We start from the raw sequence: 26298 nt of genomic DNA, 5'->3' as shown, positions 1-26298 counted from the left end.
AGATACTAGTCTAAGATCACATGTTTTTCATCTGGTAGAGTAGGGCTCAAATTAGGGTATCACTGACTTCAAAGCTCATGTTCTTTCTGGAACACTGAACCAGTGAATAAGTAGAATAAATAAATAAATTTGACGATTCATTTTTGTAGGAAATTACTCCCTTCGTAAAATAAACAAGTAAACCAATAAATAAAGTGACTCAGAGGAGTCTTAGTTATGGATGTGCTCCCTACCAGCACGTATATTCCCGGCAAAAGATCAACCTACCTGGACGGTGTTGACATCAACTCTAGGGTGCAGTATGATGTGTTTCTTGTTCCACGGGAAGAGACAGGAGTGAGGAGTAAAGCCAGTGAAGGAAAGAATTGGGCATCTGACCTCCTTCTAGATGCCTGGTGAGGAAGGATTGAGGTCCCTCCTAGGTGGGTTCTCATGAGTTCTTGCTTCAAGTGGGACTGCCAGAGCGGCCTTTTCCTGTATGTTCCTCTTTACGAGACACTGCTGAGAAATTCATTGCATACATTTGAAAATAATTTTTTTTTCTCTCCCAGCGTCTAAGCTTTTCTTTTCAATTCTCATGGTTACACTATATCATCAAATAAACAAATATCTTGCCTCCTGTGTTCCATGCTTTCTTGTTTTTCATATTCGAAGAACAATCAAGAGTCAGAGATTCCAGGCAATGGCTGTAGAGCTACCACTAACTCACACTCTTTAAGGAAAAGGACCAGCGGGGCTTTGTGGCACATGCCTGTTATCCCAGTGACTCAGGAGCCTAAAGCGGGAGGATTACAAGTTCAACGCCAGCCTCAGCAACTTAGTCAGACCCTGTCTCAAAATAAAAAGGTCTGGGAATGTGGATCAGTAGTTAAGTGCCCTGGGTTCAATCCCTGTTTTTTTTTAAAAAAAAAAAAAAATCAGGAAAAAAAATACAATCATAAGGTTTTTTTTTTTTTCCTGTAAACTTTAATAGTTTTGCTTACCTCAAAATTCACTTACCTTTCTTTTTTTTAAAAAAATAACTTAATGAATTATGTGATTAAACTCAAAATTGGTAAGACTGATTGATCTTCAGGCAGGTGAAATCTATTACTTAATTAGTCTACCGTAATTTTTTTCTCCATTTTTGGGTAAATAATATCTGCTCGGCTGCAGGATGTGTGAGCTCCATGTGCTGAAGATGCTAGGTGAGGAAGAAGGAAAATCAGCCCAACACCAGCTCTCTAAGCTCTCTCAGAGAACCATTGGGAGGCAAGAATCTCAATACTTAAATCCAGCACCAGAGGCTGAGATCAGCCTTTGAATGTTGTCTAAACTGTAGATAAATTATTGTTACCATTTAAATACAACATGGTGATTTAGCATGGCTTTAATTGGATTCGGGCAATAAAAATACCATTCGCTACTAAAAAAAAAAAGAAATTCAAAATTTGAAAATGGAGGTTATACAACCTCTTTATGGCAAAAGAGCAGTCTTTGAAAAGTGGTCCTTCTTACAATAGAAGCTGATTTTATATTCCTAATGAGGCAGGGGAGACAAAATCTATTCTTGAAACGTTTCAGCTCTCTCCAGTGTTCTCTATTTAATTAGAATTGCTCCCTATACTAATCTCCCCAGCTAGCAATCTAATAGCCATTAGCAGAACCTATTTACTGTTTAACTTGCTGCTTAAATTTGAGGCTTGATTCCAAAGATTTAGGCAGGTAATCAAGAGAAGGTTCTGCCTTTTAAGTGGAATCCTGGCCTCATCTTTTCAATGTATGCACAAGAACTTCCCTTGTAAGAAGACAAATAAATAAATTCAAAATCTTAATAAAGGAGACTTTTTGGAGGTGGAGGAGGGACGAGTAAGAAAAGAGGGGATGAGCAGGTAATTATATGTACCTGAAAGGACCTGAAAAATCTGTTGAACTTGAAAAAGTTTAAGTAGATTTTTTAAATTCTTTTTTTTAAAAAAAATATTTTGTTTTAGTTGTAGTTGGACACAATATCTTTCTTTCATTTTTATGTGGTGCTGAGGATCGAACCCAGCGCCCCACATGTGCTAGGTGAGCACTCTCCCACTGAGCCACAACCCCAGCCCTTAATTCTTTTTTGTTATACACACTTACTGATGTGAATCTTAGAGTTTAATAATATGTAAGACAGAAAATGTATGACAACAGAGAAAATGGATCCATCACATTCAACAGGGTAGCATCATTTCCTTTCCTATATGAGAGGAAAGAATGCAACAGGAATAAAATGCCTTAGGCTATTTTGTGTTGCTATGACAAAATCACTAAGACCGGGTACTTTATAAAGGAAAGAGGACTATTTTGACTCACAGTTTTGCATGCTGAGAAATTCAAGCTTAGGTGGCCACATCTGGTGAGGGCCTCATACGGCATCCTAACATGGCAGATGGCATTACATGACAGGAGTGTGTGAGACAGCAGCATGTGTCAAAGAGGCCACACCGTGAGAAAGCAAGCTGAGGAAAACAAACTTGCTTTATAACAACCAACCCATTTTTGAGACAACTAGTCCAGACCTGAGAGACCTTGCCTACTCTTTTAAGATGGGCATTAATCACTTCTGGGGTTGAGTCCACCATGACCTAATCACCTCCTGATAGATCCTTCTCCTCCTTCTAGTATTTTTAGTGGTAGATGGACACACTGCATTATTTTGTTTATTTAGTATTTTTAATGTGGTGCTAGGGATTGAACCCAGTACCTCACACATGTTAGGCAAGTGTTCTACCACTGAGCCACAACCTCAGCCCTAGATCCCACTTCTTAAAGTCTCCTCCATCTCTTGATACCTTGACCTTCGGAACCAAGCCTCCAGCATATGAAACTCTGGGGTGATAAACCATAACTAAACCACCATGGCAGTAAACAACCTAGAATTCGGAAGGTTCACAATTATAACCCCAGAATACTCTTTGGACAACCTTTATATAGAGCAATTCTACAAAATTTCAATAGAATATGAAATTTAGTATTTTGGTTTTAAAATTCACAGCTTCCCCCCACCACACACACACATTTTTTAATTAATCAGAACAGCCATGAGAAAATTACATTCCATAGTTATTAACATTAGAATGTTAGGCTGCTTTCTCAATCCTGGTTCATTAAAATGAAATGCAAGAGATAGGAAATATATTTTCATGATTTTCTCTTCAGATGTTTCCAAATTAAGTAATTTTTTTATATGAAAATGCAAAGTGCCTGTGTATTTTTTCATTTATTTTATAGAACTTCTGGGAATTAACTAGATGAGATCTACTACTTTATTTGAATGATATCAAAGGTGATAACAATTACTACAACATACCTAGAGATAATTTGGAATAACCTAACTTTAGGTAATAATTTATTGCCCCTGTATGAAGATGCCAGAAGAGAAATGTTAACAATGTGGAATGCTTTTAAGAGATACTTCTTGCAGGATGCAGTGGTGCATGCCTGTAATCCCAGCAATTTGGGAGGATAAGGCAGAAAGATTGAAAACACCCAGCCTCAGCTATTTAGTGAGGCCCTAAGCAATTTAGCAAGACCCTGTCTCAAAATAAAAAGTAAAAAGGACTGTGAATGTTGGGCTGGGTTTGTGGCTCAATGGTAGAGTGCTTGCTTAGCACATGTGAGGCCCTGGGTTCGATTCTCAGCACCACATAGAAATAAATAAATAAAATAAAGGTATTGTGTCCAACTACAACTAAAAGATAAATAGTTAAAAAAAAAAAAAAGGACTGAGAATGTGGCTCAGTGGTTAAATGCCTCTGGTTTCAATCCCTGGTACCAAAGAAAGAGAAAAAAATGAGACCTATCAGATATAGCAGCACAGGCTTGTAATCTCAGCAACTCAGGAAGCTGAGGCAGGAGGATTAAAAGTTTTAGGCCAGCCTCAGCAACTTGTGAGACCCTGTGTTACAACAGAAAATAAAAGGGACTGGAGATGCAGATGCAGCTCAGAGATAAAGCTACAATCTGCAGTACCATAATAAATAAATGAATAAATAGAGATTTCTTTGCAAGCCTTGATAGAAAGAAACAATATGATGGATCATTAGACTTGGAATCAAAACTCTGTGGTTGAGTCATGATATTTTTCTTTGCTTACTATATGATTTGGAACAATTCTCTCATGTACAGAGACTTCAATTTTCTCTTGTATAAAATAGGATTGTGAATATCTGTCTTACAACATCTGAAGGCTAGCTCTGAGGATCAAAAGTCAAACTGAGATAATGTATGTGAAAACAACTAGCAAACAGTAGGGTACTAAACCATAAAATGCAAATAATCACCGTGGTGTGCACAGATGCAACCCTGATTTTATTTTAATTAAATTATTTCTTTAAAAATAAATAAATAAATAATTTCTTTAAATTTAAATCATTTATTTTAAATGTAAATTATTTATTTATTTTAGGTATAGGTGATGGAACCCTGGGGAGCTTTACAAATGAGCCACACCCCCAACTCTTTTTATTTTTATTGATTTTTTTTTTTTTTTTTTTTGAGACAGGGTCTCCTAAGACACTGAGACTGGCCTCTAATTTGCAGTTCTCCTGCTTCCACCTCCAGAGTATTTGGGATTACGGCACCCCATGTGACCCCAATTTCCATGTAAAGATCTGGATCTAGACCTCAGGGGAAAACCAGAGATACAGAGTACTTTGATTTATAATGATATTTAATCTAAAATGGTCTTTTTTTTTTTTCTATCCACCACAATAGTAGTTTAAAGTTACTATTTATCAAGTCCTTTCTTTACTGAAATGTTCTCATGCCACAAATGTTGCAAATCCAAAGCACAAGCTATCTACTGGGAATAAAAATCTTTTGTGGAGGATTACACAAATCAATGTAAAGAAGATAGTCCCGATGTAGCAAGTTTTAATTATAAAACACCCACAAAAATATTTTTAATTTCTCTGTTATATAAGAGCAAATAGATGCTCAGACATTTTCAGTAATCATATTTAATGCCATTCATTCAGGGCCATCAGTGTGAGAAGATTTTTTTCTCTTTTCTTTTCTTTCTTTCTTTCTTTCTTTCTTTCTTTCTTTCTTTCTTTCTTTCTTTCTTTCTTTCTTTCTTCCTTCTTTCCTTCCTTCCTTCCTTCCTTTCTTTCTTTTTCTTTTTTTTTAACTACACAATTTTAATTAGGAGTGTGCATAATATTTCTTTCTCCACTTTTTCATTCCAAGAGGCTAACTTTTACATTCCAAGATCAGTGGTTTGGGCTGTTAGGTTTGCATTGCTTTGGGGGGTACTTTCCTGGAGACCCATTAAAGTTCCCCCAGGTAGTTTAGGAAAATTAAATTATTCTTTTATAAAATGATATATGCATATATACTTATATCTTAAATATATCAGCTTTCATAATAAAAATATGTATTTTATAAGGTTTAATATGGTATTCTATTTAATACAAGAGACTCAGTGCTCCATTACTTAAAGTTCCACATAGTTGTCACAGAGCAGTTTACTTAAAATTGCTGTGTTTTGGATATGAGGTATCCCCAAATGCTCTGGGTCAATGCAGGAATATTCAGAGGTAAAAGTGATTGGATTATGCAAGTTGTAACTTAATTAGACCATCCTAGTTTAAATGGGGTGACTGGGTGGTTATTGTAGGCAGGTAGGATGGGACTGGGGGAAGCGGGTCATGGGGGGTGTATCCTGAAGGCCCCTTCCTCCTTGTATCCCTTTCCTTTCCCTGGCCACCATGAGCAGAAAAACTTTCTCCATACCCTTCCACCATGATGTTCTGCTCAGCTTCCATCCAGAGCAATAGACTTGGCCAATCATGGACTAAACCTCTGAATCAAGATAAGCTTTCGCTCCTCTAAGTTGTTCTTGTTGGGTATTTTTGGTCACAGTGAAAAACAAAAACAAAACAAACTAAAACCCTTAACACAATTATATATTGACAAATCCTCAAATCCCTGGCAAATCAGACATCTCACCAAGAACCCAAACTTTCTCTAGATCTTTGCTGCTTCTGAGGACTAATTTTATGTGGCAAATTAGCTGGGCTAGGACTGGGGTTATGGCTCAGTGGCAGAGTGCTTACCTCACATATGTAAGGCACTGGATTCAATCCTCAACACCACATAAAATGAATAAATAAAATAAAGGTATTGTGTCCATCTACAACTAAAAAAAAAATTAATTTAGCTGGGCTATAGGCTTCAGTTATTTGGTCACACATCGAACATTTTGTACATTTCTGTGAGAGTATGTTTTGTGGGTGAGATTAATATTTAAATTAGTGAACTAGGTAAAAGCAGATTGCCCACTTTAATGTAGGTGGGGTTATCTTATCAATGAAGGCCTTGAAAGAATAAAGATTGATCTCCTCTGAGCAAGCAGGAATTCTTCCAACAAAAGGCTTTAGACATGAACTGCTCTGTCAGTGCTTCCTGGGTCTCCAGGCTGCCGGTTCCCTCTGCAGATTTTGGATCTGCTAGCTTCTATAATCATCGGACCTAATTCATTTTTTAAAAAATATAAGTTTATTTTTTTATTTGTTTGCTTTTTTTATGTAGTGCTGAGAATTGAACCCAGTGCTTCAAATATGCTAGGCAAGTGCTCTACCACTGAGCCACAACCCAGACCCATATGATTTAATTCTTTTTTTAAAATTTTTTAAAATTTTTTATTGTTGGTCGTTCAAAACATTACATAGTTCTTAATATATCATATTTCACAGTTTGATTATGATTTAATTCTTGAAAATAAATTTGACTCTCTCCTATCTGGAATGACGAAGAATTGAAGATGTTTTTTTCTCTTTTCCATTTTCCTTTTATGTTTGAAGTATATCTAGTTTAGACTTTGTATCAGTCTTCAGAGTACTAAAGGGTCCTTATATTTTAGGGTAGTAGAATGCTTACCAGCAGGGAAAGCATATACCAAGGGAAATTTCTGTGCTTCGTTTTAACTGCTACCCCAAATTCAAAAATCTTTCAATTCTATCATGAAAGTCATTGTTACTAGGAAAGCACAGTCCACACTTCTGATTGAGTTGATTTAGTATACAGAGACTTTCTCATATAAGTCAGGTGGAATCATTTTTTTTTTTTTTTTGGCGGGGGCTGGGGGTGGGTATCAAGGATTGAACTCAAGGACACTCAACCACTGAGCCACATCCCCGGCCCAATTTTGTATTTTATTAGAGACAGCGTCTCACCGAGTTGCTTAGTGCATCGATTTTGCTGAGGCTGGCTTTGAACTTGCGATTGTCCTGCCTTAGGCTCCTGAGCCACTGGGATTACAGGAATGCGCCACTGTACCCAGCCAGAGGAATTATTTTAAAGGGTTATGAATATCTGAGACATGAAAATTCTACACATATAATCAGAATAGACCAGCTGAATCTCTATAACAGCTGAATTGTGATTGATAATAGTCTATTCATTCAAATGACATTTAGGGAACATCTACGTTGTGCCAGACATTGTGATAAACACTGGAGACACAGTCTTCAGCCCTATCTTTAAAAATCTTGCAATCAAACATAGTAGAGAAATCAATATGTAAGTAACAGCAATAATACAATACTGCTGCCTACAAGAATGGTCATGTAGTAAGGTAAAAAAAAAAAAAAAGAAAGTTTTCTTTAAATTCTTATGTTCAAATTCATTCTACTTAAAACAATCTTCTTTTTTCCAAAATGGCAACTTCTTCAAACCCCTTTTAGTATATCTTTACTTTCTATTGATTTAATTCATCCATTTATTCATCAAATTCTTGAATACCTCTTAGGTACCAGATAATGGGCTTGAGCTTAGGAATACAGATGTAAGCCAAATAAAACAGGTTTAATGATGAGAGAGACATTAAACCAATAAACAAAGCTGGGTGCATCGGTGCATGCCTTTAATCCCAGAGACTCAGGAGGCTGAGGCAGGAGAATTGCAAGTTTGAGGCTATTCCTAAACTTGGTGAGGCCCGTCTCAATAAAATAATAAAAATATAAAAAGGGTTAGGGATGTAGCTCAGTGGTAAAGAACCCCCTGGGTTAAATCCCCAGTACCAAAATTTAAAAGTTAAAAAAATAAAGGAAGGAGCTTCTTTGGTGAACTGACAGTTTTAAAATACAAGTCAAAAGTTTTCAGATGAATAGATGTGGGGCGAAGGTTAAGGAAGGGGAGACTCTACGTAAAGCGATTGTGTCTGAAGGATTTGTAGAGAGGAGGAGGGAGACCACTGATGTCAGAAAAAGGGACGAAAGGCAGACTTGTCACTGGAGTGGAGAAGAACCAGATCCTTCAGGAGCTTGAAAAATTGGAACTTTGTTCAAAGAGCAAAGGGAAGTCATAAAATCAGCTTTTAAAAGGATCAAGATCCTTAGAGTACACTTTTAAAACATCTCTTTTTTAGTCAATTGGAAAATACTAGGGGAGGGCCAAAATGGATTTAGGAAGTATTGTGATAAAGTCCAGGTTTGATAGTCAACATTCAGATTCTTCAGAATTGAGGCCAAATCTATCCTTCCCATTTGCTTTTTCATTTCCTGGTGACATGAACGTGCATTTCAGCCAGACTGGTCCACTCAAGTCTCCTGAACAGAACTCTGCTCAACTCTTGTCTTTTGACAATGGCAATGTAAAACTTCCCCACTTTCTATTTTAATAGAAAATTAAAATTTTTAATCCATTCATCCACTGAAGGGCATCTCGTTTGCTTCCACAGTTTAGCTATTGTGAGTTGGGCTGCTATCTCTGGTTCTACACAAAGTAGAGTCACATCCTTTGTGTCTTCATACATGTACTTAGGGTAATGATGACCATTGAATTCCACTGTATATTAAGTATGTTCACACCAATTCATTTATTCATACATCTACTTTGGATAATGATGTCCATCACATTCCATCATCATTGCTAACCTCCTGCCTCCTCCCTTCTCCTCCTACCCCTCTGCCCTATCTAGAGTTCGTCTATTCCTCCCCCTACCCCACTATGAGTCAGTCACCTTATATGTATCAGAGAAAACATTTGCCATTTTTTTGGGGGGGGGAATTGGCTATCATCATTTAGCATTATCTTCTCTAACTGCATCCATTTACCTGCAAATGCCATGATTTTATTTTCTTTTATTGATGATTAATATTCCATTGTATATATATGCCACATTTTTAATCCATTCATCTTCTGAAGGGCATCTAGTTTGCTTCCACAGTTTAGCTATTGTGAATTGGGCTGCTATAAACATTGATATGGCTGTGTCCCTGTAGTATGCTGTTTTTAAGTCTTTGGGTATACACTGAGGAGAGGGATAGCTGGGTCAAATGGTGGTTCCATTCCAAGTTTTTTTTTTTCTTGGGCACTTTTGATATACTTTTACTTTCTATTGAATACATTCATTCATTACATGATTAATGAACATCTAAGTGCCAAGTGGTAGGCTCTGTCCAGATGAACAATTGCCATCAGATCCCTCCTCTCAAGATTAAAAAAAGAAAAAGAAAAAAAAGCCTTAAATTGGTGGCATCATAGCAAATCCAATTAGATTTTTTTTTTTTTTTTGGTACCAGGGTTAAGTACTGGTACTGGGGTTAACCCAGGGGTTCTTAACCACTTGCCACATCTCCAACACTTTTTATTTATTTTTTAAATTTTGAAACCAGGATCTCACTAAGTTGCTGAGGCTGGCTTTGAACTTGCAATCCTCCTGCTTCAGCCTCCTGAGCTGTTAGGATTAAGTGAAGTTTTTCATGTAAAACGTAGCATTTGGGACTATGAATGAATTCCTTAAGTCCTTTTTGATGGTTCTCTCAAAGCAAATTAACCATGGATAAAATTGAGATCTGTAAGTTTATTAGCATAAAAAATCGTGCTGTATATGTATAATATGAATTGTAATACATTCTGTTTTAATATCTTTGTGGCATTGGCAATATAGCTCAGTGGTGAAGCACTTGCCTAGCATGTGTGAGACCCTGGATTCAATCCCCAATACTGTGAAAAGAAAAAAAAAACATGTTTGAGGGTTGGGGATGTGGCTTAGCTGTAGAGTGCTTGATTTGCACATGCGAGACGCTGGGTTCTATCCTCAGCACCACATAAAAATAAATAAAATAAAGGTATTATGTCCAATTACAACTATTTTTTTTAAATAGCTGTTCGTTTTAGTAGAAATATTGCAAAAATTTACATACGCACAGATATACACATATATACACATGCACATTCTCTATAGAGAAATTATAGTAAGCTGACTTAGGGTTAGATTTTTTTTTAAATTTGTTCTTTTTGGATATACATGACAGTAGAGTGTATTTTGACATTATACACACATGAGTATAACTTATTCTAATAGGATCCCATTCTTATGGTCCTACTTGATGTGGAGTTTCACTGGTGGTATATTCATATATGAACATAGGAAAGTTATGTTTGATTAATTCTATTGTCCTTCCTATTCCCCTTCCCCTCTCTTCCCTTCATTCCCCTTCATCTAATCCACTGAACTTCTATTCTCCCCCCCACCACCACCCTTATTCTGTGTTAGCATCCACATATCAGAGAGAACATTTGGCCTTTGTGTTTTGGGGACTGGCTTGTTTCACCTAGCGTGAGTCTGTAGATCCATCCATTACTGGCAAAAGTCACAGCCATTCTTTTTTATGACTGTGTAATATTCCATTGTATATGTGTGTGTGTGTGTGTGTGTGTGTACAAAGACACATATATATATCACATTTTCTTTAGCCCTGTCTCATGAAGGGCACCTAGATTAGTTCCATAGCTTAGCTATTGTGAATTGAGCTATATAAACATTGATACGGCTGCATCATTGTAGTGTGCTGATTTTAAGTCCTTTGGGGATATACCAAGGAGTGGGATAACTGGGTCAAAGGGTGATTCCATTCCAAGTTTTCCGAGGAAGGGTTAGATATTTTTAAAAGATAAGGCATTTTTCATGTAAGAATTTCAGAGGTTCAGCACGCAGCATCAAAATTCCTTAGTTACAGTGACAGGAATCTCCCCATGTCCTGTAACTTCACCCTTCCTGGTTTAGCTGACGGGCTTCCTTGCCATGTGTCCTAAAGATACGTGAGTCTCTCCCCTCTCCTCCCCCATGTTCCTCTGTGGCAGGGGGTCTTACGCTTGGAATTATTGGCACATTGAGCTGAATAATTCTTTGTTATGGGCGGAGGTCCTGGCACTGTAGGATGGGCGGCATCATTCCTGGCCTCTAACCATCACATGCCAGGAGCTTCTCCCTCCTCCTGCCAGTCATGCCAGAACACCAAAAATGACTTCAGACCTTGCCAATGTCCCTGGAGCTGGAGGTGGGGGTGGGGAGGGGGTTGCTGGTCAAGTAACTCCAGACAGGAAGTGGTTAATGCCAATAGTCATTTTCTATGACTTAGCACCTAAGTCCTAGATTATCAGCTTCCAGAGAACTATGAACAATCATCCTTTTCTCCGCCATCTACTGGAACATCATTTACACTGATACACGGTAAATACTGGATCAATGGCAAGTCATTCTACCTTGGGCCTGCAACTTTTTTTTTCCCCCCTCAGGGGTAAGGATGGAGCCCAGGGCCTCATACATGCTAGATGAGAGCTCTACCACTGACCTACGCCCCCAGCCTGGCAGTTCTGATTGTTTATGTGGCAGGGCAGAGACCCAGAAGAACTATTATTAGGTTCACACTATGTGACTTTTCACAGACGATTAGAATCAAATTAATGGTTTGTGAAAGAATTCATATTTTCAGGATTTCCAAAGTTTAAGTGTACAGTTACAGTGAAAACAAGACCAAATCAATTAGGCTCTGTCCTACTCATGTAGGTCAGAGTCCAAGTAGCATCTAGACCTCAAAGCCATTGTTGATTTTGTGGTTGCCTCTGTTCCCAGAGTCAGTTCCTTACCAACTGAGTCATGGGTTAGAGACCAACATCTCTTGGGATATCCTACACATTAGCCTTGCCAAGGGAGCAGGTACTAGATCTCTCCCAGGGCTCTGTGTGAGGTATTGTTTGGTGCATGCAAGGCCTTCTTGGTCACTAGGTTTTACAACGTTTGTAGCTGACTTTTAGACACACATCCTTAAATGATGTTTTGAACTTCTAAAGATGACTTTCTAACAGAAATCTCAGAAGCAGTTTTCTAGTGTGAGCAGCCACTGATATTAGAGCTACTTTGTGCTACTATAGGGCTGGAAAGCTAGGCTTAGGGGCAGGATAGAACCTGGAGGGATGAGAGTTGAGAGAAATATGTATTTATGAGAACCTTGCTTGATAGCAAGAGCTATTGGCACAAGTCAATAAACCTGATGTTATTTGGAGAACAAACTATTTAAAAAAAATGGATGTTACATCACTTAGGTACTGAAGAGAGATGGACAGCTGAGTTTTAGCTCTGCAAACCTGAACAGCCAGGTCTCAAGTGGTGTATTATGGCAAGGGGTGAATCACTCTAACCCTCAACCACTTTTCACATTGTCACCTCCACCCTGCCCACCCTCCCCCCACAACCTGATTATCCCTAATTCATTCTTCACAAGTATTTATCCTTCTTTAAGTGCCAAAGCTAACTAAAATTATGGGTTAATAACAAGAGGCAAATTCCACCGAGAACTGGAAAAGCAAGAATAGATGAATCTTTTCAACTCCATTCTTAGTAACATATCTTAAAAAATGTATTTTTTAAAAAAAAAAAATCTGTATTTTTAAAGGGAAAGTTTTAGTGAATCATGTATTTCAAAGTTAAGAATAAACATAGTGAATATAATTATGCAAGTATTCATCAGACATCTCTACATTTCATTTAGGATCCAGGATATGAACATGGTGGGTATAGTTTTATTTAAGGAGTGAGGCTAATTCTGCCACAACTTCCTTAGCAGAAGCTCTTTTCCTACTTATATATCCTCGACCATTGCAAAGACGTGGAGACCAAATGTACTGTCTGGAGAAGGCATCATTGCTTCCTTCAATTTCTGCACTCTCCTGGCACCTTGCTTGTGCTTTACGTGTAAGTCTTGTCTTGCATTTTGACTTGCTAATCTTTTCCCTTTGCATTAGATCCACAGTCCTGTCATTTGTAAATAGCAGGCATTAAAAAAAAATGTTAAAATGCTAAATGATTTTAGTGCCCATATTCCATTCCAATTGGGTCATTGTAATATTCTTTTATGTATTAGCAACTATTTTGAGGAATAAACCTTTGTAAGGTATGCTGAAGTCTTACATGCCCCATCTAGCCAAGCCAGAGGCCAAGACTCATTCTAATCTTCTTTAATAGTTTATTCAAAGTGGGTTGCCAAATAAGACTGGCTTTTAAAAATTCCTTAATCAAAATGCAGTATTAAATAAAAATACAATATTTGCTAGGCATGAATAAAAGTTTAAGTGCTGATGGTTTTTTTATTTCCCTCATTGGCTATGCATCTATCTTCCCTGTCTTTTTTTTTTTATTTAAAATTAAATGTGTATTTTGACCAGAAGTGCAATAAATCACTGATGGAATTCATATTTTCTCATTATTCACATGGTTGTCTCTCATGGTGTAGAAGGAAGGTGTGTCATCAAAAGAAGGTCTGCAGCACAGGATGTGCAGTTTGACTGCTTTAAGCTCCTACAAATAACCAAACCAATGATAAAACAGTGCAGATGTACAGCTTCACTCTGATGATCAGTTTTCCACCAAAGCAGATAAAATCATTTAAGTTAGTTAAAATTATGGTCCAGATTTCTGTCAAAGGAGCCCCCCCTTGGTTTATCATAGAGAAGTGAGACCTTAGTCCAAATGAAGATAGATATTAACATGACTTTTACAGTAACAGATACTGCAAACCCAGGACCAAATACTGAGGTGGTATTGAAGTAACTTGTCAATAACCTATTTTCATATTTTCTGTATTGAAATTGCATAAAATATTATCCATATGGTAGCAAGTCTCTATTTACTCTGGAGTTCAACCAGTTCTCAAAGTTGAGAACTGGTTGAACATAGAGGAGAGGAAAGCATATGGCCACTTGTGGTTATAAATACAAGTGAAACTCTTAAATCCATTGAACTCTTGAACATTTTGACCCACGTGATCAAAAGCTAATAAATTACATCAAGCCCATCAACTGCCTATGGAAAACATCACAACAGTGTGCAGAATGAATTCATTGATCTGACATCAGTACCTTAACTTACATATGCTAGAGTCAAGTACTCCTTGAGACATAAGTGTACCGGAGAAAGAAGTTATGCAAAAGTTTGGTTGGGATTTCCCTGGGTTTTGGCTTTCTTCTTTCACAATCCCCAGTGCATGCTCCAACATGGCAGAAATTTGGCAAGGCCTTAAAATCTCCTCAAAACACATAAATGAATGTTTTAAGTAATAACAATCAAGTTGTCATTTTTAAATGAATCTCAAATACAGAGCACAGGTTTTAAAAACATAAAAGAAACAAAAAAATTTTTAAAATTGCCCTAAATGCTTAGTGGTCATGTTTGCTATATTACTACACTTTTAATCTATTATGTCAAAATAATGGCCATTGGATAATAAACTCATTAATTTGTGATATGAATTTGTAACTTTTAGAGATTAAAAACTTGAGGTGGTTATTCCAATATATTTGTTCCCAAGTGAGATAATTTATGACATTCAAAAAGTTCCTGAACACACTGAGTGAGCACCAGCTGTTTGCAATCTACTTGGACATAAACATTTAATTTTCCATATTCTGAACATGAATTCTATACTGGCTCATAAATTCAACATTAAATTAGGTTATTTGGTAGCTTCTTGAGAAATTCAACTTTCCTTTTTATCTTTAAAGAAATTATTTTTTCCATGACTTTATACTTATACCAAATTCTCTCCTAATTTCAGTAGATTATTATTATACCTTTTATTTGAAAGCAATTCCTAGGCTAACAGTCTCAGACTATACATAAATGCTTATGGAAAGATTAAAAATGAAAATCTAAAATTAGAGATTCTGTTTCAGTAACTATGGCGAAAGGTTCTTAATCTACTTTTTCAATTAATACCAATGGCATCTGCTGCAATTTGTCTACAGAACACTTTGAAAACCGTTTACTGTTTTTACACTGCTTTCTTACTGTCCAAGAAAGTTTTGATTCATACAACTTGTACACCAAAAACTATCAGAGCATAAAGCAGTTCTGAAAGACAAAGTTAATCAGTTAAAAATTGGGAGTTTTACAAGTCTTGAAAACTACACTGAATAAGGAACCTGGCTTTATTTTTCAACAATCTACTTCTTCCTGAGATCAGTGAGTGAAATTTGTGAACACACATTAGAACTAACGTTCAGTGAACATTCAGAACCCCGAGTTGAAGTTTTAAAGAGTAAACAATCTCCAAATTAATCTTGTGTTGCTTGGAGGATGTTCAGAGGAACTGAAGGTCTGTATAGCACTGTGTGAGTTTAGGAGGCTGTATGGTTCCTTGAAAGCCACTTTTAAAAAACACAACAGAAGACAACCTGTACTAAGACCTCTTAAGCCAAGAGAACAGGAAACAAGAGATTAAACAATAATGACAGGTAAATCATTTCCTAGACTTCCGGTGATTCTTGGCAGCAAAAGCTTGTGCTTTTGGAAAAAAAGAAAAAAAAAATCATCAGCCACAAAGTGACTAATCAAATGACTTAAGAAAACCTAATATTTGTCAAGATGGACTTGTAGCAGCTTGCTGTCTTTGTTCCCAAAAGACAGCTCCAAATGCACCGATTGTTTGCCATATATTTTGGACCTATAGAGTTAAATCTAACACTTTTCTAGATAATAAGACCAATAAAGGTTGAAATGTCACAACAAATACCTGAAATCAAAAACAAGTTGTTTTTCATGTCTTTTCTAACGTAAGGAACTTGGTGTGATGGTGAGTCTAAAACTAAATAACCAGAAAAAACAAAGCCATGCTCAGTCAGGAAAACATTTCTGCTTCAGTAAGAAAGACTGGTTTGTGCATACATATACTCCATGCTTGACACACTGACAGCATTCAATAAATATTTGAACTAAACTTGTTCCTCTAGTTTCAAATTATCTTCATGGAATTCATTCTTAATACTGTACATCAAGGGAAAAAATCTGATTATTAATCATTGGGAAAAATTTCTAAATAAATCAGCTCAAAAAAAAAAAAAAACTACAATCACCCCGATAACAAAGGCCAGTCAGCAAATCTGCAAAGACGGAGAACAGGGACAATGACATAGCCAAAACCAGTTCTCATGATTCCCCCAGATCAGAGAGTCAAATGATCAGTTATTTCTCTCTTTTTTTTATTCCAAAGGCATAGACAGAGATTTATTTAGGAAAGCAGAGGCACATTCAAGGGACAATGTGGTTGTTTCCAGAGGGAGAAACAGCCCAGTTATTTCATCAACTCTACCTTGCATTAAAGCAGAAATCATAAAAATAATGTTGCAGATAAATAAAACTATTTCCTATGTGGTTTCTTACATTTGAAAGAAACAAAGAAAAGGTAAAATAAGACAAAACAGCTCAGTTTAATTTCAAACGTTAATATATTTTCTATTTTATATTGAACATATGCATCTGTAACCCCTCATTTGCAGCAACTATCACATCCTCATAAAAGGGGCAAAATTTGTAAGATGCCTCTTAAAATAAATATTCTTTTTTATAAAATAATAAAACTTCAAATAAATATTCTTTACACTAAACAATATGTTGAAAAAAATTAGAAAATAAAGGTTGAATTTTACTGTAACTGTACAATATACATGAAGTCCAAAGGGAAATCAGAGTCTTCCAATAAAGGCTTTCTGTAAGGCAAAATACAATCTAAAAACATACTGATTGATTCACATTCTTCCGAATGTACAACATATTAGTATAATATTTCGTGACTGCCATGTAGTATGGCACAACTTGTTTTTCACAGTTGCAAATATTATTGTATATACAAAAATATAGCACATTATCTCTGGAGAAAACAATGGAAAAAAAGTCATTTGCTAATTTACAAATTTTGCAAGGACTATTCACAAACAAAAACTGCCTAGGAGTGTCTGTTGCTTTAGCTTATGTAATATATGGGTCACCAAGTTCTGAATCCCTTAACTTTGAGTTCCATTAGCTGAGTTCTAACAAGCATATCAGTTAAAATGGCACATGGACAAAAAAGCATCTCACTGCAAACAGCAAACAATATCCCAACCCTCTACGAACAGTGCCAAGATTACAACTGTTTAGTTGGTTGCATATGTGTTAAAAAAAAAATCCTTATTACTGTGATATTCCTGATTAATAATGCTATGTTGGTTTCTCAAAGTTCCTGGGGGGGACAGTGGGAACTTTGCAGCAAACTGTGTTTGAGTTTTTACAACGGCATCCAGGCCTGTTAACCCGGTCATAACACCCCTGGCACAATTTAAGGCAACCCTTGGCTGGAAGATAACACCATAAACAAGGCAAAAAGAGGGACATGACACCCATGGCTGACCATCGTGTACAACAGTGAGACTGGCTGCAAGAGCACGGGTTGTCAGCACAGTTGTCCTCGTCATCATTAGAACAGTGATAGAAGAGACCTTTCACACAGCACACGCAAGTCCCATAGTCAATCACGTTCTGGGCCGAGCAAAGGCACTGCTTGTCGCAGATCCAGTCTGATGGCAGTGGCCTTGGGTAGGTGCACTCCTTACATTTGCACTTGCCACAGTCCTCACACCTATAGGCATGCAGGCCCAAATCTTCCTTACTCAGTGGCTTAAGCTCACCTGGCTTAAGCTCAGATTTGGGCTGCACCCGGATGATCCCATCAGCAACTGGACCAGAGGAAAAGGATGGTCCTAATAGCCTCTGTTCAGAGGAGCTGCTGCTGGTACTTGTCCTTGTACTACTCCGAGACCCTGAGCTGACCGTGCTGATGGACCTGGACAGAGGGGCTCGAGTAGAGGAATGAATCTGTGAATGCTGGAGCCTGGGAGGCTGGCGGTGCTCCGGCAGACCATGGAGTCTCTCGTGTTTGTGTTGAGTGGAGGGGCGAGGAGCAGGCTTGAGTCCAGGTCTTGGGACCACAGTCGGTCCCTCTGTGTACTCATTGGTGTTTCGGATGGCTCTGATTTGATCCAGAGACAAAACGTGTACCTGCTGGGAGAGGGCGTCTCTAGGGTCGGGTTCCCCACGCTGCCTGCCACTGTCACGGGGCGCCTGCAGCAAAGGCTGAGACCCGTTGCCACTCTGAGCTCTGGCCTCCATCAGGTCTTGGAAGTGTAGTCACTCCAGCAGGCTTAGAACACATCTGAACTCCTGGGGAGACCAAGAGGAAAGAGAATGGTTTACACTCCAAAATACTTCCCATTCTCCACCCACCTGAGTTGACTCTTTACTTTCCACATCCCCTAGAGAAACAGGATTTGAAGTGGAATGACAGTGGAGATGTATCGGAACTGCTGAACTGATCAATGTATGCACCAGAAGGTAAAAATTGTGTCTCGGTACTAACAATTCTGTAATCCTGTGATGTGCAGTGACACAAAGCCGATCTTTGTCTGAATCACTTCAGCAACAATCCCTTATTCAAATAAGCACACAATCTGAAAGGTTCAGGTTCATTGTTAAAATTGCAAGAAAGTAATGTTGGAACACAGTACTAATACCAACATTTTCAAAAAAGTTAAATACCCTTTCAAAATGTGAAATAGGTTTTAAATTTGTCGTGAACATTTTTTAAACATACATAAATGCAGCCTAGAAAATCCTTTCTTAGTTCTTTAACTCTGCTTTTACATCAAGTACTTGCATTATGACTTATCCATTATTCTGAAGCTTTTTCAAAATCTGTAGCATGAATATGACATGCAAAAAAAGTATATTTTTCCCCAAGGACGGTTATACATTTGGCAATTCCTAATAACAAAGTTATAGGATTAAAAACAAATCACTTCAAATCTAATTAGGTACCAGAAGAACATTAAAGCAAACTTACACAACAAGCAACAACACAGGAATTTATTTTCAATTTATCAACATTAAGAATCAAATATTCTATTGCCTGATAGCCAGGAACACTTAGATTCTGCAGCAGAAAAGAGACTATCCGACCACCTGAGAAATTAAAGTACATCAAAATCTTACTTTCTTATTCTGAAAAATGAAGAGTTGAGAACATAAACCAACTAGTAGTAATAGGAAAAGTTTAAAAAATTCAGGTGTCATATTTCAAACCTAGCATTCTGTCAAGTGATCTCTTAAACTGCAGTCATCCTAGGTTTCAAAACTAGGTATCATCCCTTTTCCAAGACTACATGAAAATAGAAAGTAAAACAGGTAAAAGTGGACCTTCATCCAGTCTCTGCTTTTTAGAGGAAAGCCACAGCGAACAAGGCAGGTGACAAACGCCTTCTTAATTCAGAACAAGGCAGAGCTGGTAACCGGATCTCCTCACCTTCAACAGAATGGCAGACCAGACAACGCTGCTCTGCTTTCACTCCCTTTATCGGTTCGATCTGCGCCCCAACACCGTCCCCAGCAGGTGGGACACAGCCAAAACCCCGGGGGACTTTTCTCCAGGCGAACTGACGCTGTCCAGGGGCCAGGCTGCCCCCCCCACCCCCGCCCCTTACAATCCAGAGACGCAAAGACAGGAGGGGGCGGCGGCGCCTCCTAAGGGGACGTGCTGTGAAACGCACTAGCACACTTCCCCCGCCCTCCCCTCCCCAGCAAAAAATCACCACCCCCTCCCGCCGCAACTCAGGAACTCTATCTTCCAGCTCCAAGAGGGAGCCAACCTCAACGCCCCCACCCCGCAAAGGTCACGCAGCAGACCAGACGGCGTTTTGGAAAAGGCCCTCCAATGTCCCGCACAGGTTTCCAAACCTGATGTCCGGAGGAAAAAAGCCCGGCCTCACAGTCGGGACACAGCTCAACCCCGCGCGCACAGCGACTCCATGGTGCACTGACCGGAGTGAACACTGCCTGTAATCTGCACACGCCTATGTCCTTTAAGATTGAGAAAAAACCCAACATGTTATTTCTTAAAGTGGAAAAAAAAAAAAAAAAGGCTGTTTCCAGAGCTCCACTGCACAAGCCAGGATTGCTGGACCCAGATCCCTGGGTTGGAAACTTTCAGCACACATTGGCTTGCAATGAAAAGTAGCATCTTTGAAAGGAGAAAAAATGATTTCTGCCGATCCCTGGCCTCCTTCTTAATAGCCCCCACCCCACCGCGCTCTCTCAGTTCCTCCCTCCCCTTTGAAAGTGCTTTGAAACCCCCATTAAGACCAGTGTGTGATCAGACTGAGGATTAGGAGGAAAGGACTTCAGCACTAGGGTGGGGCAAACCAACACAGAAACCGCTTTGTAAAAAACGCACAAGATTCAAATTAAAAATAACAGCAACAAGACAGAAGGGCGACCCCCCCCCCAAAAAAAGGCATTAAAAAAACTAGCCTCTTTTGCCACCTACTTTCAGGTAATGGAAAACAATCGCGACCACTTGATGACTTCCTTCCTGTGCTGGGTCAGAACAGGCGTCCAAAAATAAAAAATAAAAAGCATGACCTAGGCCGACCAAGAACGGAAAAAAGAGAAAGCTGCATTTCCGAACCGCAGAGACCTGGCGCCAGGCTGGGCTAAGTTCCCACCCGCACTGGGCTAGACTCTGGCCACACTGGGCAGATCAGGGGGCTCCTCCCGCCCAGCACACTGGCCTTTTTTTTCACTCGAAGGGTCTCCTGCTCCAGTGAGGTTAGCAATCCAGCCCCCCTGCTCCACCGGGGCCCCCGCCTCTGGGTACGCTCGCCCCGAAAGAACTTTGCCTTCCATTCAGGAGGAACAGGTTAGAAACGAGAGCGCCAGCAAAAGCGACCTGGAAAACACAAAAGTGTTTCTCCTGGGTCTCCCGCTCTCAGCGCCGATTCGTAGCCTATTCTGGGCTGGGAGCAGAATTCAGGCGAGCCGTCCTCTGCTCCAAACCCCCTAGAGTGCGGGTGCGCGAAGTCGTGGGACGCTGCACTGGCGCACATTGCAGCCCCACCAAGGCAGGCCGAGCCCGTACCCTGGGCGAGGTAGATCGGCGGTCAACTCCCTGGATCCTCGCGGAAAGCCTGCGGGATTAGGGGAGAGACGGACCCCCACTCCCGCCCGACTACACCTACTCCATGTTGCCCACAACGCACCGCCGGCCACGGCTCCAAGAAGAGCCAAACGCGCCTCACCGTAATCGCGGCTTTGCACCAACCCCTCTCCCTTGGGTTTTCTTTCAGCGATGTGCAAATAAATCCAGCCCCGACGCAAACTTTTCCCCTTCTTTCCAAACTCAGCTTCAGTTCAACTTCCGAGCAATCGGCGGAGAAAAATCGAGAGAAAATTTCGGAGCCAAGTCCCCCGCCGACGAACACTCCGGGGTTCGGGGCTGGAGACGACCCCCCTTCCAGAAGCGCACGCGGAGTATTTCCTCTTTTTCTCAATGAACAAGAGGCCGAAGCGGCAACAGCGAATCTCTTTTCCTGGCAGATTAGCGAATAAGAAAAGAAATGGCCTTACAAAGAATCTAAAGCCAGATCGCCAAGTCTTGCGGCTCCGTCCGCGTCTGAACGGAGGCGGCGCGGAGGCGCGGAGCCGGGAGCCGGGCCGGGCGGGCGCGGGGGCCTGGGCGCTGCGCGCTCCGCCGGCCCCTCTCCTCCGCTCGCGCTGCGGCGCGCAGCTCTCGGCCGTGCAGACTGGGCGTTGTGGAGGCGCGGCAGCGAGGCCGAGGCGGGGGCGGTGGGTGCGGAGGAGGAGGAGGAGGAGGAGGAGGAGGAGGAGGAGGAGGAAGAGGAGGAGGGCTTGGGGCCCGGCCGGGGGGGCTCGCCGTTGGCCTGCGCCCTCGCCTTTCCGGAGGAGGCAGGGAGCTCTGCGGCGGCCGCGGCAGCAGTAAATGGCGTCATGTGGATCCGAGGCGGAACAGAGCAGTTGTTGTCCCAGAGGATATATCGCATCCGGTCCCAGCTCATTGGCTCCGCGGGGCTACATTCACTCACACTCCAGCGCCCGCCAGCGCTCCGAGCCGCAGGAGGCATTCAAAAGGGCAACCGCGCCGCCCCGCGCGTCCCCAGGCCAGTCCTGCCGCCCCGGCTCCGTCACGCGGGGCGCCGGCGGGGCCGGACTGGGCACGGCGGGGTCAGTTTATCTAGTTTCAAGGAAACACTGACCTTAAGGTTTCCCTAGGGGCCATGTGGACGAGCTATAGGTTTGGGTTGATTTATGGAACTTTCTCCTTGTTACCAGGAAAGGGGAATGAACATTTAAAACTAATCCGGGCCATTCAGTGTTACCATTAAAAACAACAAGTTGCAGGCTTTAAGACTTTATCCAGAATCCACTTCAAGTTTACCTCTCGCCTAGTTTGCACCCTCTCTCCGAGGGGGCGATGGGGGGGGGAGCACAAGAGGGAGGGAAAGGGGAGCGGGAAGTGAGGTGGGAGGGCTATTGGTTTATTCTTTGTCTACTGGATTAACCCGATTATACACACCAGGCACCAGCACAAACCGCCTCCCCCACCTCCGAGCCTTGTACGGGAGGAACGGAATGCAGATTCGAGTTTCAAGTCTTTTCTGCTCTTGCTGGGATTTGCTTTTGATTGTGTCGACTTGTAGTTTCTCGGCTTGGCTTATTTGAATTTTACTTTTTAAGGGGAATTATCTATAGAGACTTTTTATAGATACCTTTTTTTGTTGTTTGTTCGATGCAGTAGCCGAAGCCTTTTAAATGAATTCAGTAATACATAATTACTCAGGGCGACATCATGGACTTCCGAAATGGGGCGCAGGGTGGGGACGCTTTACTATTCCACTGCTTAATCAGGAGAGTCAGCTTTAATTTCCCAGTCTTTGTCACCTAGAACATTTCTCAAGAAGCTTCCTTTGTCCACGTTGAAGGTGGACTTAATTGCCACACTTAAAAATTATATATAAGTAGAAAATACATAGGCACTGCTCCAGCTGCTGCTCCACGTGCCTGCGCGTTAGTGGGAAACTAAAACGCACGGGGCGCGCGCGCGCGCGTACACACACACACACACACACACACACACACACACACACACACACACCTACTGTTGTATTCTGTCGATTTTACAGAATGCTTTTACTTTATAGGGAAGTACCTGCTTGTAAATGCAACATTCCCGAGTGGCACCTGCGGGATCTTGCCCCATGCGGGGTTACAGTTCTTGAAAACTGCTAGGAAAATATGGTGCTTGATTCCTGCAGCTCGAGCCCAGTTGCATTCTCAGCTATCCTGGCACCAGCTGCCTTCTTCCGACGTCTTGCTCTAGAATGTCCCTGGCGCGTTCCCTGCCTCGCGCTTTCGCCCTTCCCTCTCCATGTTTCTCTAACACTCTCCTCCTTTCGCCTGAGGTTTGGAACTACAGATGGTAGGGGAAGTGGCATGCGTTATTTCCGGGTGCCGGCCTAAATCCTCCCACCCCTCGGGTGAAGGTGGATGAGGCCATGTCGACCGGCTCTGCCAGGATCCGGGGGCTGCCGGCACTGGACAGCTGGGCCTCTACGGCTGCAGCCACTCGCCCGACGTCCGAAGCCTTTGAGCTTCTAGCGAACGCAGGCGCTCCTGCGCTGAAAGGCCCATCTAGCCACTAGGGGGCGCCAGGCCGGCGAAGGGCTGGATCTGCTTTCTTTTCCAGGACGCGACGTGGGCTAGTGGGGTTGTCTTCCAAAACGTGCATTAAGATGGCTGGTTTAAAATTAATAAAAAGATATTTATACTATAAGTGCCACAGAAGGCAGATTTCCCTGCCATCCCGGGCGCATTTTGTTTTGTACCTCGGTTCAGAAGAACCCCAGCTTTTACCTAGGGGAAGAGTTGGGGGGTTAAAGCCAGGTTGTGCAAGGCTGGTCGGGAACTGCTCCTGTCCGGCCAACCCAATTCCTCGAGCTGAACAGGTGAAAGAAACGCCTTCTCTTCTGCTCAAACCCTTGCACCCGGTTGGCGGTTTCTTAGGAGTCTTTGGCGCCTATGCTAATTCTTCAGCGCATCAGGAGCTTTTCGAAGACGTAGTTAGTATCCCAACAAAGATGGAATTTAGATCAGGAACTTCCTGCTGGTTACAGCACTTTGTATTTTTATTGAGGCAATAGGGGAGAATCTAGAAATTTATATTTGTCTCCCATAAACTAGAAAAAAATTTCTATGTTCTAGCCCACCCTTTCTCTCTCACAGACTCCAGTTTGCTGGTTGGAAAAATGTGTAACCTGTAACTTAAGGAAAACACAACCATCTGTTGGATTTTCTCTAATTTGCATCTTTGTCTTTATCTTATGTAGTGCAATATCATTACTTTTCAGAATGAAGAGCAGCATAAAGGCACTTTGTGCCTAAGGTTGTTTATTTATTTATTTATTTGTTTGTTTGTTTATTTATTTATTTATTATTTTTTCCTACTCTGGACTGAACCCAGGGCCTCACACAACCTAGACAAGTGATTTTCCACTAAGCTACATGCCTTTTGATTTTTAATTTTGAGACAGGTTCTCATTAGATTGCCCAGGATGGCCTCAAACTGAATTCTGCCTCAGCTTTCCTAGTAACCAGGATTACAAGTCTGTGCCACCACACCTGGCCTGAATTATAATTCAGAAGATGAATATTGTTTGTGAACGTGTGAGATATGCACAGTGAGACATTTAATGTGACTATTGTATTCCCAAATTAACTGTCATGGTACATTCCAAAATTATAACAGGAATTTTATTTTGAAAGATACTCTAGAATTTATAGTTAGGTAAAACTTCATAATAAAGCTCATTTTCACATTGTTGTGGAAAGTTCTTGAATGTAAATCCTGATGCCTGGAAACAAGTTTTGCCATTTGCCTAATACTGATAAATTCCAAATCTATGGAAATTCGTGGTGCATCAATACCTACCTCCAAATTCCCAGGATTCACCAAGTAACATGCTTTCTTAGTCCTAATCATTAAACAGGACACCACCATATATTTAGATCTCATGTGTAAATAAATGAATACATATTTTATGTATTCATTTATTTGCATTTACTTCATTTTGTAGCTATGACCTTCCTCAGTATTTTTCTAAATATATAAACATGTGCATTTCACCTCTTCTGATCTTTGGTAAATAGCAGCAATGGAAACATGTTTTTCTCTGCTGGTAGTTGTGTTGGGTGAGTTGAAGTCATATTTTTAGGATTGTACTTGCTGGGTCTAAGTTTTTGTGCTGCAGTGGGAGAATTTAGCTTTAAACAAGGCTCTCTCCAGTTCTTTCTTAGATTGAGCAAAGTACTTAATGTTACTAGGTTCAGAGAAATTGCAAAGATATCATTTTTTTTTTTTTTTTTTGGGAGTGGGGAGGTTGGCAGTGTTGAGGGTTAGAACCCAGGACATCACACATGTTAAGCATTCTACCACTGACCTACACCCCAGCCCTAATGCGTTCTTGGGACAAAAAAGAAAAGAAAAAGAATAGCTATATGGATATTTTGTTAGTTCTATTAGCAAAACAGTTTATTTATATATTCACATTTAAGGATGGCATGCATACAACGTGCTGTTTCCTGGGGCAAAATTTGGGGGCTTCCAACCATTTCCTTAGAGCCTGATTGTGATAGTAGAATCAGTTTATGCAAGGACACTTCCGGGGGGCTTTCCTGCCTTGAAGGACTTTGCAATACTGGACCTTTGGACTTGGCAGCCAGGACTGTTGTCATTTCACTTTTTGAATTGCTTTGATTCCCTTGTATTCTGTTGATATTGCCTCTAGGAAGGAATTGGGAGTGGCTGCAATAAAGATGCAAAGGAATTCAAAATAGACCACTAGAGTTCTTATCTAGATTGCTTGGAGGACTGGAAATGGTTTATCTCTGGATCTAACCTTTTTTTTTTGCAGATGTCCTTTACTCCAAACTAAACCGGGAGAAAGATCTGGGGTTATCCCAGGGAAAGAAGAGTGGTCTTGATGAGTGACCTTGAGCTGGAGGCTCCGAGGATCTGGTCTTTCTCAGAGATTATGTACTTGGCAGTAATCTACCTGTGGTTTCTACTGACTACTTAATGAACATTCTTGGTAAATACTTGTACATTATTACTACAATTATGTAAAGTCAGTTGTGGACTGAAATTCTGTAACAAGGCAGGAAAAGAATTTCTCTGTTCATGGCCAACATGATTTTTCTCATTTTTTCAATGTATTTGTCCCTTGATGTAAAAATCAAACTTCTTTCTTTGTAGGATTGATGTGTTCAGAGAAAATCTTATCTGTGAAGACACTGCATTCTTGTTTTGCCTCTCTGTGAGTAGTCCTAGGTTTTTTTTT

At 40.5% G+C, this 26298-nt stretch overlaps 1 protein-coding gene across 1 annotated transcript; it reads right to left on the bottom strand.

Annotated features, from left to right (window-relative positions):
* Positions 1–16505: 16505 nt before the first annotated feature.
* On the bottom strand, positions 16506–21505 carry Spry2 (sprouty RTK signaling antagonist 2). Its single transcript, XM_005324782.5, has 2 exons — positions 21184–21505; positions 16506–18274 (listed from the first exon to the last, which is right to left on the bottom strand). Exon 2 carries the CDS (start codon positions 18221–18223, stop codon positions 17276–17278), a length of 948 nt encoding a protein of 315 aa, XP_005324839.2. The 5' UTR covers positions 18224–18274; positions 21184–21505; the 3' UTR covers positions 16506–17275.
* Between the last annotated feature and the right edge of the window lie 4793 nt (positions 21506–26298).

The sequence above is a fragment of the Ictidomys tridecemlineatus genome, chromosome 6 (genome assembly GCF_052094955.1).
Source record: "Ictidomys tridecemlineatus isolate mIctTri1 chromosome 6, mIctTri1.hap1, whole genome shotgun sequence".
In the NCBI taxonomy this organism is placed as follows: Eukaryota; Metazoa; Chordata; class Mammalia; order Rodentia; family Sciuridae; genus Ictidomys; species Ictidomys tridecemlineatus.
This window is presented reverse-complemented; position numbering and strand designations above follow the sequence as displayed.

Coding starts and splice junctions, on each gene's coding strand:
- Spry2 (XM_005324782.5), bottom strand. CDS start 18,223: ATGGAGGCCAGAGCTCAGAGTGGCAACGGGTCTCAGCCTTTGCTGCAG.